Source organism: Nerophis ophidion, linkage group LG20 (assembly GCF_033978795.1).
Source record: "Nerophis ophidion isolate RoL-2023_Sa linkage group LG20, RoL_Noph_v1.0, whole genome shotgun sequence".
Classification (NCBI taxonomy): Eukaryota; Metazoa; Chordata; class Actinopteri; order Syngnathiformes; family Syngnathidae; genus Nerophis; species Nerophis ophidion.
The window spans coordinates 23,048,756-23,075,014 of NC_084630.1; the positions used below are offsets into that span (position 1 = coordinate 23,048,756).

The following is a 26,259-nucleotide window of genomic DNA, read 5'->3' on the forward strand; positions in this document are numbered from 1 at the left end:
CGTAGAAGATGTAGACATATAGTAGGTGAGACACATAGAAGATGTAGACAAATAGTAGGTGAGACACGTAGATGTAGACATATAGTAGGTGAGACATGTAGAAGATGTAGACATATCGTAGGTGAGACGTGTAGAAGATGTAGACATATAGTAGGTGAGACATGCAGAAGGTGAGACATATAGTAGGTGAAACGTGCAGAAAGTGAGACATATTAGGTGTGACACATAGAAGATGTAGACATAGTAGGTGAGACACATAGAAGATGTAGACATATAGTAGGTGAGACGTGTAGAAGATGTAGACATAGTAGGTGAGACACGTAGAAGATGTAGACATATAGTAGGTGAGACACGTAGAAGATGTAGACATATAGTTGGTGAGACACGTAGAAGATGTAGACATATAGTAGGTGAGACACGTAGAAGATGTAGACATATAGTAGGTGAGACACATAGAAGATGTAGACAAATAGTAGGTGAGACACGTAGATGTAGACATATAGTAGGTGAGACATGTAGAAGATGTAGACATATCGTAGGTGAGACGTGTAGAAGATGTAGACATATAGTAGGTGAGACATGCAGAAGGTGAGACATATAGTAGGTGAAACGTGCAGAAAGTGAGACATATTAGGTGTGACACATAGAAGATGTAGACATAGTAGGTGAGACACATAGAAGATGTAGACATATAGTAGGTGAGACACGTAGAAGATGTAGACATATAGTAGGTGAGACACGTAGAAGATGTAGACATATAGTAGGTGAGACACGTAGAAGATGTAGACATATAGTTGGTGAGACACGTAGAAGATGTAGACATATAGTAGGTGAGACACGTAGAAGATGTAGACATATAGTAGGTGAGACACATAGAAGATGTAGACAAATAGTAGGTGAGACGTGTAGAAGATGTAGACATATAGTAGGTGAGACATGTAGAAGATGTAGACAAATAGTAGGTGAGACACGTAGAAGATGTAGACATATAGTAGGTGAGACACGTAGAAGATGTAGACATATCGTAGGTGAGACGTGTAGAAGATGTAGATATATAGTAGGTGAGACACGTAGAAGATGTAGACATATAGTAGGTGAGACACGTAGAAGATGTAGACATATAGTAGGTGAGACATGTAGAAGATGTAGACATATAGTAGGTGAGACATGTAGAAGATGTAGACATATAGTAGGTGAGACGTGTAGAAGATGTAGACATATAGTAGGTGAGACGTGCAGAAGGGAGACATATAGTAGGTGAGACGTGCAGAAGGGAGACATGTAGAGGGTGAGACGTGGAGAAGACATGCAGTAGGAGAGACATGAAGTACAAGTACTTTTTCTTGTAGTAGTTTGGAGGAGTACATGTCTTGGTAGTTTTTAGAGGAGGTGTTGTTAAAGTGTGTCCATGGCAACACAAAGTTGAAAGTGTTTGCTTCCTCCAAAGCAAAGTCAGCTCTCATGAAGATCTGCAACATGAACACAACACGACTAATATTACCTTTACACAATACTATTACACAGTACTAATATTACACAGTACTAATATTACCTTCACACAATACTATTACACAGTACTAATATTACACAGTACTAATATTACCTTGACACAATACTATTACACAGTACTAATATTACACAGTACTAATATTACCTTCAAACAATACTATTACACAGTACTAATATTACGCAGTACTAATATTACCTTGACACAATACTATTACACAGTACTAATATTACCTTGACACAATACTATTACACAGTACTATTACCTTTACACAATACTATTACACAGTACTAATATTACCTTTACACTATACTATTACACAGAACTGATATTACCTTTACACAATACTATAACACAGAACTAATATTACAAAGTACTAATATTACCTTTACACAATATTATTACACAGTACTAATATTACCATTAAACAATACTATTACACAGAACAAATATTACCCTTACACAATACTATTACACAGTACTATTACTTTTACACTATACTATTACACTGTACTAATAATAACAATACTTTTCTATTACACACCATTTTTAATACCTTTGTACAAAACTTTGAGTTTTATTTCTGCATTATACTTGTGTATTACCTTATCACACCAGATTAATACTACCCTTATACAATATTTGAGCAGTACTTTGACATTACACTTGTGTATTACCTTGGGCACTTGTTCCAACTCTGCTCGTGTCTTTTCTAGAAGAAACAAGAGGATGAAGTGAACATGTTGTGTACTCATGTTTGAATACTGATGTAGTCACACCCAAGGATGTGTACTTAGTAGCTGTATTTTTAGGTACCAGGAAGTGTACAGAATCATGGATTTACCCATCATCTCAACCCTAGTTCACTTGATTTTAGTACAGATGCTATAAAACTGGCACAGGCTTTCCCTAAGACCAGGGTTTGGCAACCTTTACCACTCAAAGAGCCATTTTGACCCGTTTCACAAAGTAAAGAAAACAATGGGAGCCACATAACTCTTTTGAAATTTAAAATGAAATAATACTGCATACAGAGGTTTTTTTTTGTTTCGTGCTATGTATAAACCAGGAGTCTCAGCGCGGCCCGCGAGTTTTATATGAGTGCCGCTTGACAGCATCACACCTGCCAACCGTCCCAATTTTCCCGGGAGACTCCCGAATTTCAGAGCAACTATTCTCTTGAATGTACGCTGGTATTCACTCAATGAACAATAATAAGGGCGTACAATGATGGCACTACCGCTAGCCCCCCTACAGCTTGTACAAAAAGCTTGCCAGTCCAAAGTATTGTTTGACGAGGCTGTGTCAGACACACGTCAGAGACTGGAAGGCATCCTTATTCAACAGCAATACAGGTCACACTGAGGGTGGCCGTTTAAACAACTTTAGCACTCTTACTAATATGCGCAACATTGTGAACCCACACCAAACAAGAATGACAAACACAATTCAGGAGAACAGCCGCACTATAACACAACATAAACACGACAGAACAAATACCCAGAATCCCATGTACATTATACTCCCAGCTACCACCAACCTAACCCCCCCCACCCCACCTCTCCGTGCGTCGGTTGAGGTGGGTGGGGTTGGGGGTGGGGGGGACTGGTTGGGTTGGTGGCAGCTGGGTTTATAATGTACATGGGATTCTGGGTATTTGTTCTGTCGTGTTTATGTTGTGTTATAGAGCGGCTGTTCTCCTGGATTGTGTTTGTCATTCTTGTTTGGTGTGGGTTCACAATGTGGCGCATATTAGTAAGAGTGCTAAAGTTGTTTATATCACAACCCTCAGTGTGATCTGTATGGCTGTTGAACAAGTATGCCTTGCAGTGGCATATGAGTTCAGATAGAGGTCGCATTCAAAATGTGACCGGTCGGCCGGCACGCAGATAGCATGGTGAAAATCCTGGCGTGATGATATGTAAATGGGGTGTTAGAGGCATTGTCATCAAAGTTGATGTCTGGGTGAAAATCGAAAAATGTTTACCCAGGAGATTTCTGATAGAGACACTTAAATTTGGAAATCTACCGGACTTGTCGGGGCAATCAGCAAGTATTCGGCTGAGCCACATCAGTGGTCAAAGAGCCGGATGCGGCTCCAGAGCCGCGGGTTGCCGACCCCTGCCCTAGACTGCCAAGATACCAGTGGTGGCGGGGGCGTGGTTATGGGGGTGGTCACCATGACATCATCAAATAATTTGCATAATTTACTATGATGATATATTTCTTTAAAAAAAAACTTAAAAAATAATTACATACATTTTAAAACAAATCTGTTAATTGATGTATATACATATACTGTATATTTACATATATATATATATATATATACATATATATATATATATATATATATATATGAATAATTTGGCTATAAAATTGTTATAAGTATACCGCTGCATAACATTGTAAATTGATTAACATTAAAGGAAACAACTTTCCTTGTGGTTCCAGTGAAGCCAAGTGCTACATACGCTTCATCATATTCTGCGAGGGAAAAAAGCATCCCTGGCATCGCACCGCCAGGGACTGCTCGAGTTGGACTTTGTCCATTCCGCCACTGTCCTCTTAAAATTTGCACATTTTTTAGGTGGCTGTCTGCGGGTATATCTGGGATATATTAAAGTTACGTCCACATCACAGACATGCTGACGACGCTCCAAACAATGGCGTGCGTTTTGTTTACGTCCAGTTTCGGCAGCGCAGTTTTCGGTAATCAATGTCTTTTTTTGGCCAGAGTTTCCCGCGGCGCTTTGTTGTTAAGGTGCCCGCCTTAACAACAAAAAGCCACCGCCTAAACCAACGTCTTAACAAGTTGCTCCGCTTCTTTCTGTCCCCCAGCATTGTCCCAAACACACAACCATCTGATTGGTTACACGCAGAGCGGTAACAGCCAATCAGCAGTGCATATTCAGAGCGCATGGAGTCAGTGTGCACGGCACAGGCAGGCAGAGAGGAGAGACGGTTAGGTGAGCAGAAAAGTGTTTGGCAGGTAAGCATAAGGCAGTGGACTCTCCTCAAATTATAATAAACACCTCCCAGTCCTCTATAACACAACTACTAGTAACATCACTATGAGCCCGTTTTCGTTCTAGAAACATAAGCGGCAGCTCAGCTCGCTCGCAGTCCTTGAGGTGAAGGCTAATTAGCTATTAGCGCAACGTTAGCTCACCGTGCGGTGTGTGTGCGCATGTGTGTGTGTGTGCCACACATGAAAGTTCCCATGGGGGGTCCCAGGTTTGTCGGCCCCTCCGGAGGCATTCTGGGTAATTTTATTGTTGCGTTAATAATGTAATTCTATTGTTGCGTTTATAATGTGTTACAGAGCCAATGTTCTCCAGAAATGTGTTTGTCATTCTTCTTTGGTGTGGGTTCACAGTGTGGCACATATTAGTAAGAGTGTTAAACTTGTTGTCTTTGTGATGGTATCTTCACATCACACTCAATTTTTTGCTGCATGCCATTGGTAAGCGCAGGGGTGAGAAGAGGTTTTAAGGTTATTAGCACCTGCTTACTATTACCGCATGCCTTGAATAGGCGCAGGAGTGAGAAGAGGTTTTAAATTATTTAGCGCCCCAGCGGCTATTCAAGGAAAAATGGTATTTTGAATTTGTAGCATGGGGCCATAATTGGAGGCTTTAAATGTCTTTACTGGCTGGTAAAACACGAGATTGCACACCATACCAATTACCCAACATTGTTGGATCTGACAAGACATCAAAGGCTGCAAATATTTTGCCAAACAATATAAATATATATATATGTATATATATATATATATATATATATATATATATATATATATATATGTATATATATATATATATATATATATATATATATATATGTATACACACATACATACATACATACATACATATATATATATATATATATATATATATATATATATATATATATGTATACACACATACATACATACATACATATATATATATGTATACACACATACATACATACATACATACATATATATATATATATATATATATATATATATTATATATATATATACACTATACACTTGCTGTCATCCGTTTCCCCCAAGGCTGTGGTGGCAGCGATGAGGTGGAGACGTGATGGCGACAGGCCGAGTTACACTGTTCCTTACCCCCACCCCCCTTCCCCGTCCGCCTGTCCGGGGCGACGGCCCCTCCCCCTGAAGAGACACCACCATAACTAACACATTTACTGGGGGAAAACACTGTGGCGGTCAAGTTTTTGGTAAATCACTTGTCAATAGTGGGCTAATAATAGGCTATATATATATATCAATTTAGGCTTCACGGTGGCAGAGGGGTTAGTGCGTCTGCCTCACAATACGAAGTTCCTGCAGTCCTGGGTTCAAATCCAGGCTCGGGATCTTTCTGTGTGGAGTTTGCATGATCTCCCCGTGAATGCGTGGGTTCCCTCCGGGTACTCCGGCTTCCTCCCACCTCCAAAGACATGCACCTGGGGATAGGTTGATTGGCAACACTAAATTGGCCCTAGTTTGTGAATGTGAATGTTGTCTGTCTATCTGTGTTGGCCCTGCGATGAGGTGGCGACTTGTCCAGGGTGTACCCTGCCTTCCGCCCGATTGTAGCTGAGATAGGCGCCAGCGCCCCCCGCGACCCCGAAAGGGAATAAGCGGTAGAAAATGGATGGATGTATCAATTTATACTGTAACAACCAGCTCATGTTAATATTTGATGTTTGTGTAAATTTGCATTTGATGTCAGTTTTCCCATATTTGCAAACAAACCATGATTGGCGGAGAATGAGGAAGTGTTGTGTGTCGGCGGAAGTGTAAACTCACAGAGACGAAAGTGTGTACATGATAGGTAAAACCTGTTGAAATTTTGCTGTTTCTTATCATAAAATTGGAAATAAAAGTTAAAAATAGCATCTGACCGTATGAATTCTTCTTGGGGCTACAATATATTACTTCAATTTGTTTTCAAGTAAAAAACATAATTTCTAGGTGGGGTGGTAATAAAAAAGGCAGTGGTGGTGCACCACATTCACTTACATAAGGGTGATTACCAATAAAAGTGAAAGTATACATGTGACACCTGGTGTAAAGGTGATTACTGATAAAAGTGAAAGTATACATGTGACACCTGCTGTAAAGGTGATTACTGATAAAAGTGAAAGTATACATGTGACACCTGCTGTAGAGGTGATTACTGATAAAAGTGAACGTATACATGTGACACCTGGTGTAAAGGTGATTACTGATAAAAGTGAAAGTATACATGTGACACCTGCTGTAAAGGTGATTACTGATAAAAGTGAAAGTATACATGTGACACCTGCTGTAAAGGTGATTACTGATAAAAGTGAAAGTATACATGTGACACCTGGTGTAAAGGTGATTACTGATAAAAGTGAAAGTATACATGTGACACCTGGTGTAAAGGTGAATACTGATAAAAGTGAAAGCATACATGTGACACCTGGTGTAAAGGTGATTACTGATAAAAGTGAAAGTATACATGTGTCACCTGGTGTAAAGGTGATTACTGATAAAAGTGAAGGTATACATGTGTCACCTGGTGTAAAGGTGATTACTGATAAAAGTGAAAGTATACATGTGACACCTGGTGTAAAGGTGATTACTGATAAAAGTGAAAGTATACATGTGACACCTGGTGTAAAGGTGATTACTGATAAAAGTGAAAGTATACATGTGACAGCTGGTGTAAAGGTCATTACTGATAAAAGTGAAAATATACATGTGACACCTGGTGTAAAGGTGATTACTGATTAAAGTGAAAGTATACATGTGACACCTGGTGTAACGGTGATTACTGATAAAAGTGAAACCATACATGTGACACCTGGTGTAAAGGTGATTACTGATAAAAGTGAAAGTATACATGTGACACCTGGTGTAAAGCTGATTACTGATAAAAGTGAAAGTATACATGTGACACCTGGTGTAAAGGTAATTACTGATAAAAGTGAAAGCATAAATGTGTCACCTGGTGTAAAGGTGATTACTGATAAAAGTGAAAGTATACATGTGACACCTGGTGTAAAGGTGATTACTGATAAAAGTGAAGGTATACATGTGTCACCTGGTGTAAAGGTGATTACTGATAAAAGTGAAGGTATACATGTGTGACCTGGTGTAAAGCTGATTACTGATAAAAGTGAAAGTATACATGTGACACCTGGTGTAAAGGTAATTACTGATAAAAGTGAAAGCATAAATGTGTCACCTGGTGTAAAGGTGATTACTGATAAAAGTGAAAGTATACATGTGACACCTGGTGTAAAGGTGATTACTGATAAAAGTGAAAGCATACATGTGACACCTGCTGTAAAAGTGATTACTGATAAAAGTAAAAGCATAAATGTGTCACCTGCTATAAAGGTAATTACTGATAAAAGTGAAAGTATACATGTGACACCTGGTGTAAAGGTCATTACTGATAAAAGTGAAAGTATACATGTGACACCTGGTGTAAAGGTGATTACTGATAAAAGTGAAAGCATACATGTGACACCTGGTATAAAGGTGATTACTGGTAAAAGCGAAAGTATACATGTGACACCTGGTGTAAAGGTGATTACTGATAAAAGTGAAAGTATACATGTGACACCTGGTGTAAAGGTGATTACTGATGAAAGTGAAGGTAAACATGTGACACCTGGTGTAAAGGTGATTACTGATGAAAGTGAAGGTAAACATGTGACACCTGCTGTAAAGGTGATTACTGATAAAAGTGAAAGTATACCTTGGCTTGTACTGATGCTGGAGACTGCGTCTATGTCGTCATCTTTACCAGGACAGATGCTCTTACAACGCTCATGAATTCTTTCCCTCTGAAAGAAAGACAACACATTAGTACACACACTTCAACATACTTTATTATGCACATGATGTACCATGTAGAAAACCTAGCTTAGTTTCCTTGGCTTAGCTGTCTTAGCCTAGCTCTCTTGGTTTAGTACATGATAAAAGTTATACTTCACTTCATAAAGTACAACATGAAGTGAACCATGAAGTACAACATAAAGTGAACCATGAGGTAAAGTACAACATGAAGTGAACCATGAAGTACAACATGAAGTGAACCATGAAGTGAACCATGAAGTAAAGTACAACATGAAGTGAACCATGAAGTACAACATGAAGTGAACCATGAAGTACAACATTAAGTGAACCATGAAGTAAAGTATGAAGAGAAACATGAAGTAAAGTACAACATGAAGTGAACCATGAAGTACAACATGAAGTGAACCATGAAGTACAACATGAAGTGAACCATGAAGTACAACATTAAGTGAACCATGAAGTAAAACATGAAGTAAAGTACAACATGACGTTAACCATGACATGAAGTACAACATTACATGAAGTAAAACATGAAGTACAACATGAAGTTAACCATGACATGGAAGTACAACATTACATGAAGTACAACATGAAGTGAAACATGAAGTACAACATGAAGTGAACCATGAAGTACAACATGAAATGAACCATGAAGTACAACATGAAGTGAATCATGAAGTGAACCATGAAGTACAACATGAAGTGAACCATGAAGTAAACCATGAAATGAACCATGAAGTACAACATGAAAAGAACCATGAAGTGAACCATGAAGTAAAGTAAAACATGAAGTGAACCATGAAGTACAACATGAAGTGAACCATGAAGTAAAACATGAAGTACAAAATGACGTTAACCATGACATGAAGTACAACATTACATGAAGTAAAACATGAAGTGAAACATGAAGTACAACATGAAGTACAACATGAAGTTAACCATGACATGAAGTACAACATTACATGAAGTGAAACATGAAGTGAAACAAAGTACAACATGAAGTGAACCATAAAGTACAACATGAAATGAACCATGAAGTACAACATGAAGTGAATCATGAAGTGAACCATGAAGTACAACATGAAGTGAACCATGAAGTAAACCATGAAATGAACCATGAAGTACAACATGAAAAGAACCATGAAGTAAAGTAAAACATGAAGTGAACCATGAAGTACAACATGAAGTGAACCATGAAGTAAAACATGAAGTAAAGTACAAAATGACGTTAACCATGACATGAAGTACAACATTACATGAAGTAAAACATGAAGTGAAACATGAAGTACAACATGAAGTACAACATGAAGTTAACCATGACATGAAGTACAACATTACATGAAGTGAAACAAAGTACAACATGAAGTGAACCATAAAGTACAACATGAAATGAACCATGAAGTACAACATGAAGTGAATCATGAAGTGAACCATGAAGTATAACATGAAGTGAACCATGAAATAAACCATGAAATGAACCATGAAGTACAGCATGAAGTGAACCATGAAGTAAAACATGAAGTAAAGTACAACATGAAGTGAACCATGACATGAAGTACAACATGAAGAACAACATGACATGAAGTAAGACATGAAGTGAAACATGAAGTGAACCATGAAGTACACCATGAAGTACAGCATGAAGTGAACCATGAAGTAAAACATGAAGTAAAGTACAACATGAAGTGAGCCATGACATGAAGTACAACATGACATGAAGTAAAACATGAAGTGAACCATGAAGTACAACATTACATGAAGTAAAACATGAAGTGAAACATGAAGTACAACATGAATTTAACCATGACATGAAGTACAACATGAAGTACAAAATTACATGAAGTAATACATGAAGTGAAACATGAATTTACCCATGACATGAAGTACAACATGAAGTACAACATTACATGAAGTAAAACATGAAGTGAAATATGAAGTACAACATGAAGTGAACCATGAAGTACAACATGAAGTGAACCATGAAGTAAAGTACAACATGAAGTGAACCATGAAGTACAACTTGAAGTGAACCATGAAGTAAAGTACAACATGAAGTACAACATGAAGTGAACCATGAAGTACAACATGAAGTGAACCATGAAGTGAACCATGAAGTACAACATGAAGTGAACCATGAAGTAAACCATGAAGTGAACCATGAAGTACAACATGAAAAGAACCATGAAGTGAACCATGAAGTACAGCATGAAGTGAACCATGAAGTAAAGTACAACATGAAGTGAACCATGACATGAAGTACAACATGACATGAAGTAAAACATGAAGTGAAACATGAAGTGAACCATGAAGTACAACATGACAACATGAAGTGAACCAGGAAGTACAGCATGAAGTTTACTTCATGTTTTACTTCATGGTTAAGTACAACATGAAGTGAACCATGACATGAAGTACAACATGACATGAAGTAAAGCATGAAGTGAAACATGAAGTGAACCATGAAGTAAAACATGAAGTAAAGTACAACATGAAGTGAACCATGACATGAAGTACAACATGACATGAAGTAAAACATGAAGTGAAACATGAAGTGAACCATGAAGTGAACCATGAAGTACAGCATGAAGTGAACCATGAAGTACAGCATGAAGTGAACCATGAAGTACAGCATGAAGTTAACCATGAAGTAAAACATGAAGTAAAGTACAACATGAAGTGAACCATGACATGAAGTACAACATGACATGAAGTAAAACATGAAGTGAAACATGAAGTGAACCATGAAGTACAACATGAAGTGAACCATGAAGTAAAGTACAACATGACGTTAACCATGACATGAAGTACAACATTACATGAAGTAAAACATGAAGTACAACATGAAGTTAACCATGACATGGAAGTACAACATTACATGAAGTAAAACATGAAGTGAAACATGAAGTACAACATGAAGTGAACCATGCAGTACAACATGAAATGAACCATGAAGTACAACATGAAGTGAATCATGAAGTGAACCATGAAGTACAACATGAAGTGAACCATGAAGTAAACCATGAAATGAACCATGAAGTACAACATGAAAAGAACCATGAAGTGAACCATGAAGTAAAGTAAAACATGAAGTGAACCATGAAGTACAACATGAAGTGAACCATGAAGTAAAACATGAAGTAAAGTACAACATGACGTTAACCATGACATGAAGTACAACATTACATGAAGTGAAACATGAAGTGAAACATGAAGTACAACATGAAGTACAACATGAAGTACAACATGAAGTACAACATGAAGTACAACATGAAGTACAACATGAAGTACAACATGAAGTACAACATGAAGTTAACCATGACATGAAGTACAACATTACATGAAGTGAAACATGAAGTGAAACAAAGTACAACATGAAGTGAACCATGAAGTACAACATGAAATGAACCATGAAGTACAACATGAAGTGAATCATGAAGTGAACCATGAAGTATAACATGAAGTGAACCATGAAATAAACCATGAAATGAACCATGAAGTGAACCATGAAGTACAGCATGAAGTGAACCATGAAGTAAAACATGAAGTAAAGTACAACATGAAGTGAACCATGACATGAAGTACAACATGAAGAACAACATGACATGAAGTAAGACATGAAGTGAAACATGAAGTGAACCATGAAGTACACCATGAAGTGAACCATGAAGTAAAACATGAAGTAAAGTACAACATGAAGTGAGCCATGACATGAAGTACAACATGACATGAAGTAAAACATGAAGTGAACCATGAAGTACAACATTACATGAAGTAAAACATGAAGTGAAACATGAAGTACAACATGAATTTAACCATGACATGAAGTACAACATGAAGTACAAAATTACATGAAGTAATACATGAAGTGAAACATGAATTTACCCATGACATGAAGTACAACATGAAGTACAACATTACATGAAGTAAAACATGAAGTGAAATATGAAGTACAACATGAAGTGAACCATGAAGTACAACATGAAGTGAACCATGAAGTAAAGTACAACATGAAGTGAACCATGAAGTACAACATGAAGTGAACCATGAAGTACAACATGAAGTGAACCATGAAGTAAAGTACAACATGAAGTGAACCATGAAGTACAACATGAAGTGAACCATGAAGTACAACATGAAGTGAACCATGAAGTGAACCATGAAGTACAACATGAAGTGAACCATGAAGTAAACCATGAAGTACAACATGAAAAGAACCATGAAGTGAACCATGAAGTACAGCATGAAGTGAACCATGAAGTAAAGTACAACATGAAGTGAACCATGACATGAAGTACAACATGACATGAAGTAAAACATGAAGTGAAACATGAAGTACAACATGACAACATGAAGTGAACCATGAAGTACAGCATGAAGTTTACTTCATGTTTTACTTCATGGTTAAGTACAACATGAAGTGAACCATGACATGAAGTACAACATGACATGAAGTAAAACATGAAGTGAACCATGAAGTACAGCATGAAGTGAACCATGAAGTACAGCATGAAGTTAACCATGAAGTAAAGTACAACATGAAGTGAACCATGACATGAAGTACAACATGACATGAAGTAAAACATGAAGTGAAACATGAAGTGAACCATGAAGTAAACCATGAAATGAACCATGAAGTACAACATGAAAAGAACCATGAAGTGAACCATGAAGTAAAGTAAAACATGAAGTGAACCATGAAGTACAACATGAAGTGAACCATGAAGTAAAACATGAAGTAAAGTACAACATGAAGTGAACCATGACATGAAGTACAACATGACATGAAGTAAAACATGAAGTGAACCATGAAGTGAACCATGAAGTACAGCATGAAGTGAACCATGAAGTACAACATGAAGTTAACCATGATGTAAAACATGAAGTAAAGTACAACATGAAGTGAACCATGACATGAAGTACAACATGACATGAAGTAAAACATGAAGTGAAACATGAAGTGAACCATGAAGTACAACATGAAGTGAACCATGAAGTAAAACATGAAGTAAAGTACAACATGAAGTGAACCATGACATGAAGTACAACATGAAGTACAACATGACATGAAGTAAAACATGAAGTGAAACATGAAGTGAACCATGAAGTACACCATGAAGTGAACCATGAAGTACAGCATGAAGTGAACCATGAAGTAAAACATGAAGTAAAGTACAACATGAAGTGAGCCATGACATGAAGTACAACATGACATGAAGTAAAACATGAAGTGAACCATGAAGTACAACATTACATGAAGTAAAACGAAGTGAAACATGAAGTACAACATGAATTTAACCATGACATGAAGTACAACATGAATTTAACCATGACATGAAGTACAACATGAAGTACAACATTACATGAAGTAAAACATGAAGTGAAACATGAAGTACAACATGAATTTACCCATGACATGAAGTACAACATGAAGTACAACATTACATGAAGTAAAACATGAAGTGAAATATGAAGTACAACATGAAGTGAACCATGAAGTAAAGTACAACATGAAGTGAACCATGAAGTACAACATGAAGTGAACCATGAAGTACAACATGACGTGAACCATGAAGTACAACATGAAGTGAACCATGAAGTAAAGTACAACATGAAGTGAACCATGAAGTAAAGTACAACATGAAGTGAACCATGAAGTACAACATGAAGTGAACCATGAAGTGAACCATGAAGTACAACATGAAAAGAACCATGAAGTGAACCATGAAGTACAGCATGAAGTGAACCATGAAGTACAGCATGAAGTTAACCATGAAGTAAAACATGAAGTAAAGTACAACATGAAGTGAACCATGACATGAAGTACAACATGACATGAAGTAAAACATGAAGTGAAACATGAAGTGAACCATGAAGTACAACATGAAGTGAACCATGAAGTAAAACATGACGTAAAGTACAACATGAAGTGAACCATGACATGAAGTACAACATGACATGAAGTAAAACATGAAGTGAACCATGAAGTACAACATTCTTCTTCTTCTATGCTACTTTCATACAGAGAAGGAAATCACAATTAAGTAAATTGACCAAAACTGTTTTTATTAAACACTCTTCATTCTCTCGTGGGTGACTTTTTTTAAATGAAAGAACAAATTAGTAGTGCTGCTAGCTTTTGTAGTTACACTTCTGCTGCATACTTTGTATATTGCTGTTTTCTGCTGAATATCTTCCCGCATGAAGCCAAACCACCGCAAAATGATGTTTTTTGTGGGCATTAATTGTTCTTCCTCCATTTGTGATCAGTTTCGCACCTTCTCTCTCTTGTAATGTCACTCACTCGCTCCGCTCTGCTTGCGCCACCAGCCTCAGCTAACGTTAGCCATGTTGCTACCTCTCTGCTCGGCGAGAGTATGTGACGTGTGTAAGAAGGTGGGTTTGTTTTACGTCTCTGTGAGAAGGAGTGATGAGAAGGAGTGAGAAACGCCTCTAGTGTAATGCCCGCAGCTAAAAACAACTGCGTGAGAAGGTATACTCAAATTGTACAATGTAGTCATTTTCTATATCGCAGACAAACCCACGATACATCGTTTATATCGATATATCGCCCAGCCCTCCCATGAAGTAAAACATGAAGTAAAGTACAACATGAAGTGAACCATGACATGAAGTACAACATGACATGAAGTAAAACATGAAGTGAAACATGAAGTGAACCATGAAGTACAACATGAAGTGAACCATGAAGTAAAACATGACGTAAAGTACAACATGAAGTGAACCATGACATGAAGTACAACATGACATGAAGTAAAACATGAAGTGAACCATGAAGTACAACATTCTTCTTCTTCTATGCTACTTTCATACAGAGAAGGAAATCACAATTAAGTAAATTGACCAAAACTGTTTTTATTAAACACTCTTCATTCTCTCGTGGGTGACTTTTTTTAAATGAAAGAACAAATTAGTAGTGCTGCTAGCTTTTGTAGTTACACTTCTGCTGCATACTTTGTATATTGCTGTTTTCTGCTGAATATCTTCCCGCATGAAGCCAAACCACCGCAAAATGATGTTTTTTGTGGGCATTAATTGTTCTTCCTCCATTTGTGATCAGTTTCGCACCTTCTCTCTCTTGTAATGTCACTCACTCGCTCCGCTCTGCTTGCGCCACCAGCCTCAGCTAACGTTAGCCATGTTGCTACCTCTCTGCTCGGCGAGAGTATGTGACGTGTGTAAGAAGGTGGGTTTGTTTTACGTCTCTGTGAGAAGGAGTGATGAGAAGGAGTGAGAAACGCCTCTAGTGTAATGCCCGCAGCTAAAAACAACTGCGTGAGAAGGTATACTCAAATTGTACAATGTAGTCATTTTCTATATCGCAGACAAACCCACGATACATCGTTTATATCGATATATCGCCCAGCCCTCCCATGAAGTAAAACATGAAGTAAAGTACACCATGAAGTGAACCATGACATGAAGAACAATATGAAGTACAACATGATATGAAGTAAAACATGACGTAAAACAAAAAGTGAAACATGAAGTACAACATGAAGTAAAACATGAAGTGAAAATGTACTCAAACAGAAGTGAAACAGGAAGTGAAACATTAAGTGACCCATAAGTGAAAATTAAGTCAAACAGGAAGTGAACATTAAGTCCAACAGGAAGTGAAATTGAAGTTAAACAGGAAGTGAAAATGAATTGAAAATTAAGTGAAACATGAAGTGAAACATGAAGTACAACATGAAGTACAACATGAAATGAACCATACAGTAAAACATGACGTAAAACAAAGTAAAACATGAAGTGAACCATGACATGAAGTAAAACATGAAGTACAACATAAAGTGAACCATGGAGTAAAACATGAAGTGAACCATGAAGTACAACATGAAGTACATCATGAAGTGAACAATGACATGAAGTACAACATGAAGTACAACATGAAGTGAACAATGACATGAAGTACAACATGAAGTACAACACGAAGTACAACATGAAGTGAACAATGACATGAAGTACAACATGAAGTGAACAATGACATGAAGTACAACATGAAGTGAACCTTGCAGTGAAAATTAAGTGAACCAGGAAGTGAACCATGCAGTGAAAATTAAGTGAACCAGGAAGTAAATCAGGAAATGTAACAGGAAGTATAACAGGAAGTGAAACACAAAGTGATACATGAAGAGAAAATGAAGTGAAACAGGAAGTGAAAATGTAGTCAAACAGGAAGCGAAAATGTAGTTGAACAGGAAGTGAAACAGGAAAAGAAACATGAAATGAAAATGAAGTAAAACATGAAATAAAACAGGAAGTGAACCATAAAGTGAAAATGTAAAATATGAAATATACATGAAGTGAAACAGGAAGTGAAAATGTAATCAATCAGGAAGCGAAAATGTAGTCAAAAAGGAAGTCAAAATGTAGTCAAACAGAAAGTGAACCATGAAGTGAAACAGGAAGTACAAAAGAAGTGGAACAGGAAGTAAAACAAAAGGTGAAACAGGAAGTCAAACATGAAGGGAAAGAAAACAATAGTTTCAGCGTGTTACGTTTCCACGGCGCCCACAAGTGGTCAAGGAGTGTAGGTGGGGTTAGCAGAAGACAGTGTCGTCATGTCTCACCTGTGACATATCCTGCAGGTAGGACAGGAAGTGTTCCCGTGTGACATTGGCCAGGTAGAAGGAGGGCATGACCTCGGTCTCAGCAAAGTCCACACCCCAAGTTTTGGTGAAGAAGTCCGCCTCCCGCTTGGCGAGGCGCGGGTCATTGAGCGCTGCCGGGAGGTTGACCTTTGAATTGTACACTGTCCACCTGTCGTGTTCCGCCACCACTGACGGGCCATCACACAGGCCCCGCCCCTCTCCTGCAGGTAGTAATATAACATTCATGATCATTTATTTTTGAAAATCACATCCTTTATTTATTCTGTGTTGTTTATTAAAGACATACTAGATCTCAATTGGTGCACTTGTGTCTTTACAATTTTAAGTACACAAATGTGTACTTACACTTAGTCTTTTAAGTACACAAGTGTACACAGGTGCGTATTTAAACCTCATATTTTAAGTACACAAGTGTATACTAGTGTGTACTTATACTTAGTCTTTTAAGTACACAACTTTGTACTTACACTTCGTCTTTTGAGTACACAAATGTGTACTTACACTTTGTCTTTTAACAACACAAGTGTACACAAGTGTGTACTTACACTTAGTCTTTTAAGAACACAAGTGACTACTTACACCTTGTCTTTTAAGTACACAAGTGTATACAAGTGTGTACTTACACATAGTATTTTACTGTGTACTTACACCTAATCTTTGAGTACACAAGTGTACTTAGTCTTAATCTTTTAAGTACACTAGTGTACTAAGACTTAATTTTTAAGTACACAAGTGTACTTACACTTAATTGTTCAAGTATTTTAAGCATGTACACTCAATCTTTTAAGTACACAAGTGTACATACACTTAGTTTTTAGGTACAAAAGTGTGTACTTTCACTTAGTATTTTAAGTACACACGATACTCTTTTAAGTAATTACATTTTAAGTACACAAGTGAACTTACCCTTAGTCTTTTAAGTACATACATGCACTTAATATTTTAAGAACCCCAGTTTACTTACTCCTAATATTTTAAGTCATTTTAGTACGTACTTACACGTAATATTTTACGGACACTAGTGTACTTACACTTAATGTTTTAAGCACACAAGTGTGTACTTACACTTAGTCTTAAGTCAGCAGGTGTGTACTTAGTCTTTTAAGTACATAAGCGTGTACTTACATGTAATATTTTAAAGACACTAGTGTACTTACACCTAATCTTTTAAGCACACAAACAAGTGTGTACTTACACTTAGTCTTAAGTCAGCAGGTGTGTACTTAGTCTTTTAAGTACATAAGTGTGTACTTACACTTTCTCTTTTAAGTACATAACTGTGTACTTACACTTAAAGCCCTAGAGAAATGAGATGTTCTTATTTAAACGGGGATAGCAGGTCCATTCTATGTGTCATACTTGATCATTTCGCGATATTGCCATATTTTTGCTGACAGGATTTAGTAGAGAACATCCACGATAAAGTTTGCAACTGTCGGTGTTGAGACAAAAGCCTAGCCTCTACCGGAAGTCGCAGACGTTGACGTCGCAACTGTGGGGGCTCCTCACATATTCACATTGTTTTTATTGGGAGCCTCCAACAAAAAGTGCTATTTGGACCGAGAAAAAGACAATTTCCCCATTAATTTGAGCGAGGATGAAAGATTCGTGTTTGAGGATATTGATAGCGACGGACTAGAAAAAATAAATGAATAAACGCAAATGCATTGGGACGGATTTCGATGTTTTTAAACACATTTACTAGGATAATTCTGGGAAATCCCTTATCTTTCTATTGTGTTACTAGTGTTTTAGTGAGTTTAACAGTACCTGATAGTCGGAATGGTGTCTCCACGGGTGTGTTGACGACAATGTCTCAGGGATGTCGACGGCAGCTTCATGGGCGGCCCAAGCTCAGCTTTTCTTGGGTAAGAAGCGACTTTTTAAACACAATTTTCTCACCGAAACCTGCTGGTTGACATTTGGTCTGGATCCATGTTGGCTTGACTGCGCTCTGTTCCATAGTAAATTTTCACCTCCGGGAATTTCAAACAAGGAATCACCGTGTGTTTGTGTGGCTAAAGGATAAAGCTTGCCCAACTCCATCTTTCTACCGTGACTTTTCCAATATTAATTGAACAAATTGCAAAAGATTCAACAACACAGATGTCCAAAATACTGTGTAATTATGCCGTTAAAGCAGACGACTTTTAGCTGTGTGTGTGTGCATAGCGCTCATACTTCCAAAAAACGCGTGACGTCTTGCGTACACATCATCATTACACAACGTTTTCAAGACTAAACTCCCGGGAAATTTAAAATTGTAATTTAGTAAACTAAAAAGGCCGTATTGGCATGTGTTGTAATGTTAATATTTCATCGTTGATATATAAACTATCGGACTGCGTGGTGGCTAGTAGTGGCTTTCAGTAGGCCTTTAAGTATGCAGGTGTGTAAAGACACTTGGTCTTTTAAGTATGTAGGTATGTACTTACACTTAGTCTTTTAAGTATGATGGTGTGTACTTACACTGTCTTTTGAGTATGCAGGTGTGTACTTAAATCTACTCTTTTAAGTGTGCAGGTGTGAACTTACACTTAGTATTTTAAGTACATATGTGTGTACTTACACTTAGTCTTTTAAGTACATAAGTGTGTACTTAAGTCTTTTAAGTACATGGATTTAATGCGCACTACAATCTGAGTAAGGGAGTTGCGCGGCCAAAGTACACGGAGTGACAAGTATTTCCTCACCGGTGGGTTCTTTGGGGCAGACGTCAGGCAGCGAGCGGGCGGGCCGACGCAGGGCGGGCGAAGGCTCCCGCTCCCGCTCCTTGCGGAACAAGCCGTCTCGGCCGGCGCCATCGGGCCGAGGCGCTGTGGAGGAGTTGTGGCGGGCGGCCATGACATGAAGACACGCTAGCTGCAACGAGACACCAAGACGTGTCAGACTAATCTGAACAATGAGGATGAGAGGATTAGCAGGAAGATGACATCCTGACGACTAGACATTTATTTTGATGGGTCCTTTGGATAGGAGAACTACTTCCTGTGTCCTTCAACTCGTAATAATCTGACATCACTAACATATTTGGGTTTAATATTTCAATACTTTTAATCAATATCTTGAAATCCATAATCCTTTGAAGCTATTTTGATGTTACGTTAAAGTTAAAGTAGCAATGATTGTCACACACACACACGCACACACACGCACACACACTATGTGTGGAGAAATGTGTCCTCTGCATTTGACTCATCCCCTTGTTCACCCCCTGGGAAGTGAGGGGAGCAGTGAGCAGCAGTGGTGGCCGCACCCGGGAATCATTTTTGGTGACTTAACACCCATTTCCAAGCCTTGACGCTGAATGCCAAGCAGGGAGGTAATGGCTCCCATTGTTATAGTCTTTGGTATGACTCGGCCGGGGTTTGAACTCATGACCTACCCATCTCAGGGCGGACACTAACCACTAGGCCACTGAGTAGGTATGTTATGACTGACAATCTTGTAAAGTCAAACTATTTATACACCTTTTGTCTGTCAATGAGTACATGGAATTGACACTTTCATGACGTTCAACGTTCCAAAGTTGAGGTGACGTAATGTGTCACTAAAGGATCAAAGTACATACAGTCGTGGTCAAAAGTATACATACAGCAATGTTGATATTTGCTTACATGTCCCTTGGCTTGTTTGACTGCAATAAGGCGCTTTTGCTAGCCATCCACAAGCTTCTGCTTGAATTTTTGACCACAAAATTGGTGCAGTTCAACTAAATGTGTTGGTTTTCTGACATGGACATGGACAGTACCATGAATTGATTAACGTGGACCCCGACTTAAACAAGTTGAAAAACTTATTGGGGTGTTAACATTTAGTGGTCAATTGTACGGAATATGTACTGAACTGTGCAATCTACTAATAAAAGTATCAATCAATCAATTCTTCAGCATTGTCCACATGTTTGAGTCAGGACTTTGGGAAGGCCATTCTAAAACCTTCATTCTAGTCTGATTTAGCTATTCCATTACCACTTTTGAGGTGTTTGGGGTCATTGTCCTGTTGAAACACCCAACTGCGCCCAACCTCATATGGACAACATCACATGGACAAAGAAAGATAAGACCTTCTGGAGGAAAGTTCTGGGGTCAGATGAAACAAAAATGGAGCGGTTTGGCCACAATACAAAGGTGGAGGCCTTTAATCCCAGGACCACAAGGCCTACCGTGGTGGTGGTAGTATTATTAGTATAATGCTCTGGGCCTGTTTTGCTACCAATGGAACTGCTGCTTTACAGAGAGTAAATAGGACAATGAAAGACTTTGACTTACACCAACTTTAATGATCTACAAGGGAAATTGTGCCACACAGTAGCTCGGTTACAACTGATGGAAAGTGTAAGGATGGAAAGAAAGGACAATGCACGTATAAAATTGACTAAATGTAGCAATATAAAATATAACATGTATACGGGGGGGGGGTATCCTTGTTTTTCTTTTTTTTTTCATTGTCATGAAAAAGGGACGATTTTGTCATTAAAAAGGGAGGTTTTTGTGGTTGGTGCACTAATTGTAAGTGTATATTGTGTTTTTTATGTTGATTTAATAAAAAAATAAAATAAAAATAAAAAAATATATACATATATTTTTTTATTTTTATAAAAATGAATAAAAAATTCTTCTGCGGCCCGGTGGTTGTGGACCACTGATATAAAGCATTCCTAGGAATGAGCACTTAAATAAAAAAATAAAAAAATCTATTTTTCCCCCTGTGGGTGTGTGGAGCAAAACTGCCATCTTTTGTTTCCTTGACCTAGTGAGTGTCTGTGTTGGCCCTGGGATGAGGTGGCGACTCGTCCGGGGTGTACGGGACCTTCCGCCCGAATGCAGCTGAGATAGGCTCCAGCGACCCCCCGCCACCCCAATAGGGACAAGCGGTAGGAAATGGATGGATGGATATATACTGATATATTATATGATAGTATATGTGTATATCATATATACAATATAAAACAATTACCATGTACAATATAACAGTATATGTAACAGCTGCAGCAGAAAATAGACATTATAAACAAAGAGAGGTAGCTAACATGTCAGGTAACAGACAGATATCATCTATTGCTGTATCCATCCATCCATTTTCTACCGCTTATTCCCTTTTGAGGTTGCGGGGGGCACTGGCACCTATCTCAGCTATTGCTGTATGGCCAGTGATTATACAACTGGATGGAGTGCGCAATGAAGCAGTTCTTGAATGGAACACTGTGGGAACTACAGATGCGCACATAGGCAATTATATCATCAGCATCACCAAAGTCGTCATCCACCCGCCGTCCACCCGAACCAACATTTTATCAGGACCGTACCCGCCCGCCAACCGCCCGCTGAAATACATCAGAAGTTGTCCGCCTTTACCACTCAGAGCTATTTAAACCTGTTTCACAGAGTAATGATAACAATTGGAGCCGCTAACGTTCCCGCGACTACCCAACAGCGTTCATCCTGATGACAAGAATATGGCCGTGCTGTGAAGCCATTGCCTTAGACACCTTCAACAACATGTACGAACCGATTGTTGGTTCGGCAACATGTTGTGTGCAGCTTCCGCAATTACACGTTCAAGATTGAACGTGCTGCTAGCGGGGTGTATAAAATAGTCAGATCGTATCACGAATACAAAGGATTATGGGTATTTGTTGTGTTGCGTTTATGTTGTGTTACTGTGAGGATGTTCTCCCGAAATGTGGTTGTCGTTCTTAATTGGTGTGGCTTCACAGCGTGGCCCATATTACTAAGAGTGTTAAAATTGTTTACATCACAACCATTAGTGTACTCTGTGTCACCCAGCATGGCTTGCAGTCGTGTGCGTGTTGCCGCGGAAGCCACACACAACATGATGCTGGACTGACAAGCAGATCGAACATGTTGTAGTAGGCGACAAAGCCAATGGCTTCATAGCACGCCCTAATACTTATTATCTGGGTAGTCAGTCATTCAGGAGAATAATAGCGTCTCTTATTGTCTTCTTCGCTTTATGACACGGGTCTTAAATGGCACAGGATACCAATCACAGAACCATGCATATCAAATATTTCCGGATGGTTCAACCGCCACCCGCCCGAATCTAATTAAAATCTATTTTTTCGTCATGTCAACCGCCCGACCCGCGGTTTATCCGCGCACTCCGCGGATGAGACCGCAAACGGCGCATCTCTAATGGGAACCAAGTTGAAGGAGCCTGTTAGAGTATGAACTCCGCTGTCCCTCATTTGTCTGGTGGAGTGGGTGTGCAGGATTGTCCAAGATGGCCAGCAGTTTGTCCAGTGTCCTCCTGTCCCTCACTGACACAAACGCCTCCAACTGCATGCCAATAGTTTGGCCGGCTTTCCGGATCAAAGGAAGATTGCCACCAAAATCTTGAGGACAAGCTAAAATCCTCAGCCCGGAGGTTGGGTCTTGGGCGCAGTTGGGTGTTCCAACGGGACAATGACTCCAAACACATCTCCAAGTAGGGCTGGGCGATATATCATTATATTGGATATATCGCGGGTTTGTCTCTGTGCGATATAGAAAATGACTATGTGGTGATATTGGGGTATATGTTCTCACACAGTTGCTTTTAGCTGCAGGCATTACACTACAGGCTCTTCTCACTCTTTCTTGTCCCTCTCACAGAGACATAAAACAAGCGCACCTTCTTACATACGTCACATTCTGTCGCGCGTGCAAAGTCACACGTCCTCGCTGAGCAGGGAGGTAGCGACATGGTAACATTAGCTGTCATGTTAACGGTGCATTGCGAGTGGTAGTACGAGAGAGAGAGAAAGTTTCAATCTTGTACCAAATGAAGGAAGAATGAATTCACAAGAAAAACAGCACAGGTGCATCGTCTGGCGGTGGTTTGGCTTCAAGCGGGAATATGTTGAACAATTATGCGGTCAAAGCGTTGCCACAAAAAGTAGCAGCACTGCTATTTGATTTCATATTATGCAGCTCATTTTTATTTGACACTTATTGAAATATCTTGTGTGACATCATGCACAAACGTGCACTGTATTTGTTTTTAACTCAATCAATCAATCAATGTTTATTTAAATAGCCCTAAATCACAAGTGTCTCAAAGGGCTGCACAAACCTCAACGAAATCCTCGGTGGAGACCACATAAGGGCAAGGAAAAACTCACCCCAGTGGGACGTCGGTGACAGTGACAATGATGACTATGAGAAACATTGGAGAGGACCGCATATGTGGGGACCCCCCCCCCCCCAGGTGACCGAAAGCAATGGATGTCGAGCGGGTCTAACATGATATTGTGAAAGTTCAATCCATAGTGGATCTAACATAACGGTGAGAGTCCATTCCAAAGTGGATCCAATATATTGTAGTTGCTTTCTTTACAAAAAGAGCACTTTAACTGAGTGTTGTTTTGATATGTCATCTTAGTGACATCATGCACAAAAGTGCACTAATAGCTTGTTTTAAAATGTCTTTAACAATATTGCACTTTCTATTTTGAAATGACATGAATGTTTGTGCCACTGCTTAATAACTGTTTAATAGAATAATCTTTTGCTAAATTAACTTAGTTGTGATTTCCCTCTCTGCATGAAAGTTTAAAAGTAGCATATATTAATGCAGTATGAAGAAGAATGTTTGAATGTAGACACATAGAATCATCATACTGCTGTCATTATATGCATCAAGTGTTCATTCAAGGCTAAGGCAAAATATCCAGATATATATCGTGTATCGTGATATGGCCTAAAAATATCAAAATATTAATAAAAGGCCATATTGCCCAGCCCTACGTCAAAGGTAGTAAAGGAATGGCTAAATCAGGCTAGAATGAAGGTTTTTGAATGGCCTTCCCAAAGTCCTGACTTAAATAAATAAATGATAAATGGGTTGTACAATGTGTGGACAATGCTGAAGAAACAAGTCCATGTCAGAAAAGCAACACACTACGCTGAACTGCACCGATTGTGTCAAGAGGAGTGGTGAAAAATGTAAGCAGAAGCTTGTGGATGGCTAACAAAAGCGCCTAATTAAGTACTATCTAGTCAAACCTGCCAAGGGACATGTAAGCAAAACTCATTTGTGTACTCTAGCCTTTAAATAGACCCCCTTTTTAGACCAGTTGATCTAACGTCTCTTTTCTTTTTCTCCTACGTCCCCCTCTCCCTTGTGGAGGGGGTCTGGTCCGGTGGCCATGGATGAAGTACTGGCTGTCCAGAGTCGGGACCCAGGATGGACTGCTCGTCCAGAGTCGGGACTCAGGATGGACCGCTCGCCTATGCATCGGTTGGGAACATTTCTGCGCTGCTGACCCGCCTCCGCTTGGGATGTTTTCCTGCTGGCTCCACTGTGGACAGAACTCTCGCTACTATATTGGATCCACTTTGGACTGGACTCTCACGGTTATGTTAAATCCACTATGGATTTTACTTTCACAATATCATGTTAGATCCGCTCGACATGAATGATAAATGGGTTGTACTTGTATAGCGCTTTTCTACCTTCAAGGCAATCAAAGGGCTTTTGACACTACTTCCACATTCACCCATTCACACACACATTCACACACTGATGGAAGGAGCTGCCATGCAAGGAGCTAACCAGCACCCATCAAGTGCAAGGGTGAAGTGTCTTGCTCAGGACACAACGGACGTGACGAGGCTGGTACTAGGTGGGGATTGAACCAGGGACCCTTGGGTTGCGCACGGCCACTTTACCACCGCGCCACGCCGTCCATCCATTGCATTCGGTCCCCTGGGGGACATATGCGGGACTCTCCAAGGTTTCTCATAGTCATCATTGTCACCGACGTACCACTGGGGTGAGTTTTTCCTTGCCCTTATGTGGGCCCTACCGAGGATGTCGTTGTGGTTTGTGCAGCCCTTTGAGACACTTGTGATTTAGGGCTATATAAATAAACATTGATTGAAATATGAACATTGCTGTATGTATACTTTTGACTTTGCTCACATTTTCAGTAGAGCCATAATAAACTCATAAAAGAAGCAAACTTCATGAATGTTTTAGTGAGCAACAAGTATGTGCTCCAATCACTACATCACAAAAAAAAAAGAGTTGTAGAAATGATTGTAAAGTGAAGACAGCCATGACGTGTTCTTTACAAATGTATGTACACTTTTGACCACCACTTTACATGCGTATGTGTATGTACATGTATAAACTGAAGACAACCATGACATCATGTTCTTTACAAGTAAATGTACACTTTTGACCACCACTGTACATGCGTGTGTATGTACTTGTATAAACTGAAGACAGCCATGACATCATGTTCTTTACAAATGTATGTA

The 26,259-nt window shown here is 38.9% G+C and overlaps 1 protein-coding gene across 7 annotated transcripts in view; it reads right to left on the minus strand.

Moving 5' to 3' along the window:
- Positions 1 to 26,259, minus strand: part of vps54 (VPS54 subunit of GARP complex) — a 60,082-nt gene that overhangs the window by 30,960 nt on the left and 2,863 nt on the right. For 6 of the 7 annotated variants that reach the window (XR_009803128.1, XM_061880702.1, XM_061880704.1 and 3 more), the window contains 5 exons: positions 19,684 to 19,852; positions 16,949 to 17,190; positions 8,254 to 8,341; positions 2,185 to 2,219; positions 1,338 to 1,469 (listed from right to left, as the gene is read on the minus strand). Coding sequence is in view for 6 of the 7 variants with exons in the window: in XM_061880702.1 (XP_061736686.1) it covers positions 1,338 to 1,469; positions 2,185 to 2,219; positions 8,254 to 8,341; positions 16,949 to 17,190; positions 19,684 to 19,834 (648 nt within the window). In the remaining variant the exon portion in view is untranslated. Of the gene's footprint in view, positions 1 to 1,337; positions 1,470 to 2,184; positions 2,220 to 8,253; positions 8,342 to 16,948; positions 17,191 to 18,760; positions 18,854 to 19,683; positions 19,853 to 26,259 lie in introns of those variants that run through there. The other variant, XM_061880705.1, reaches the window with a different exon arrangement.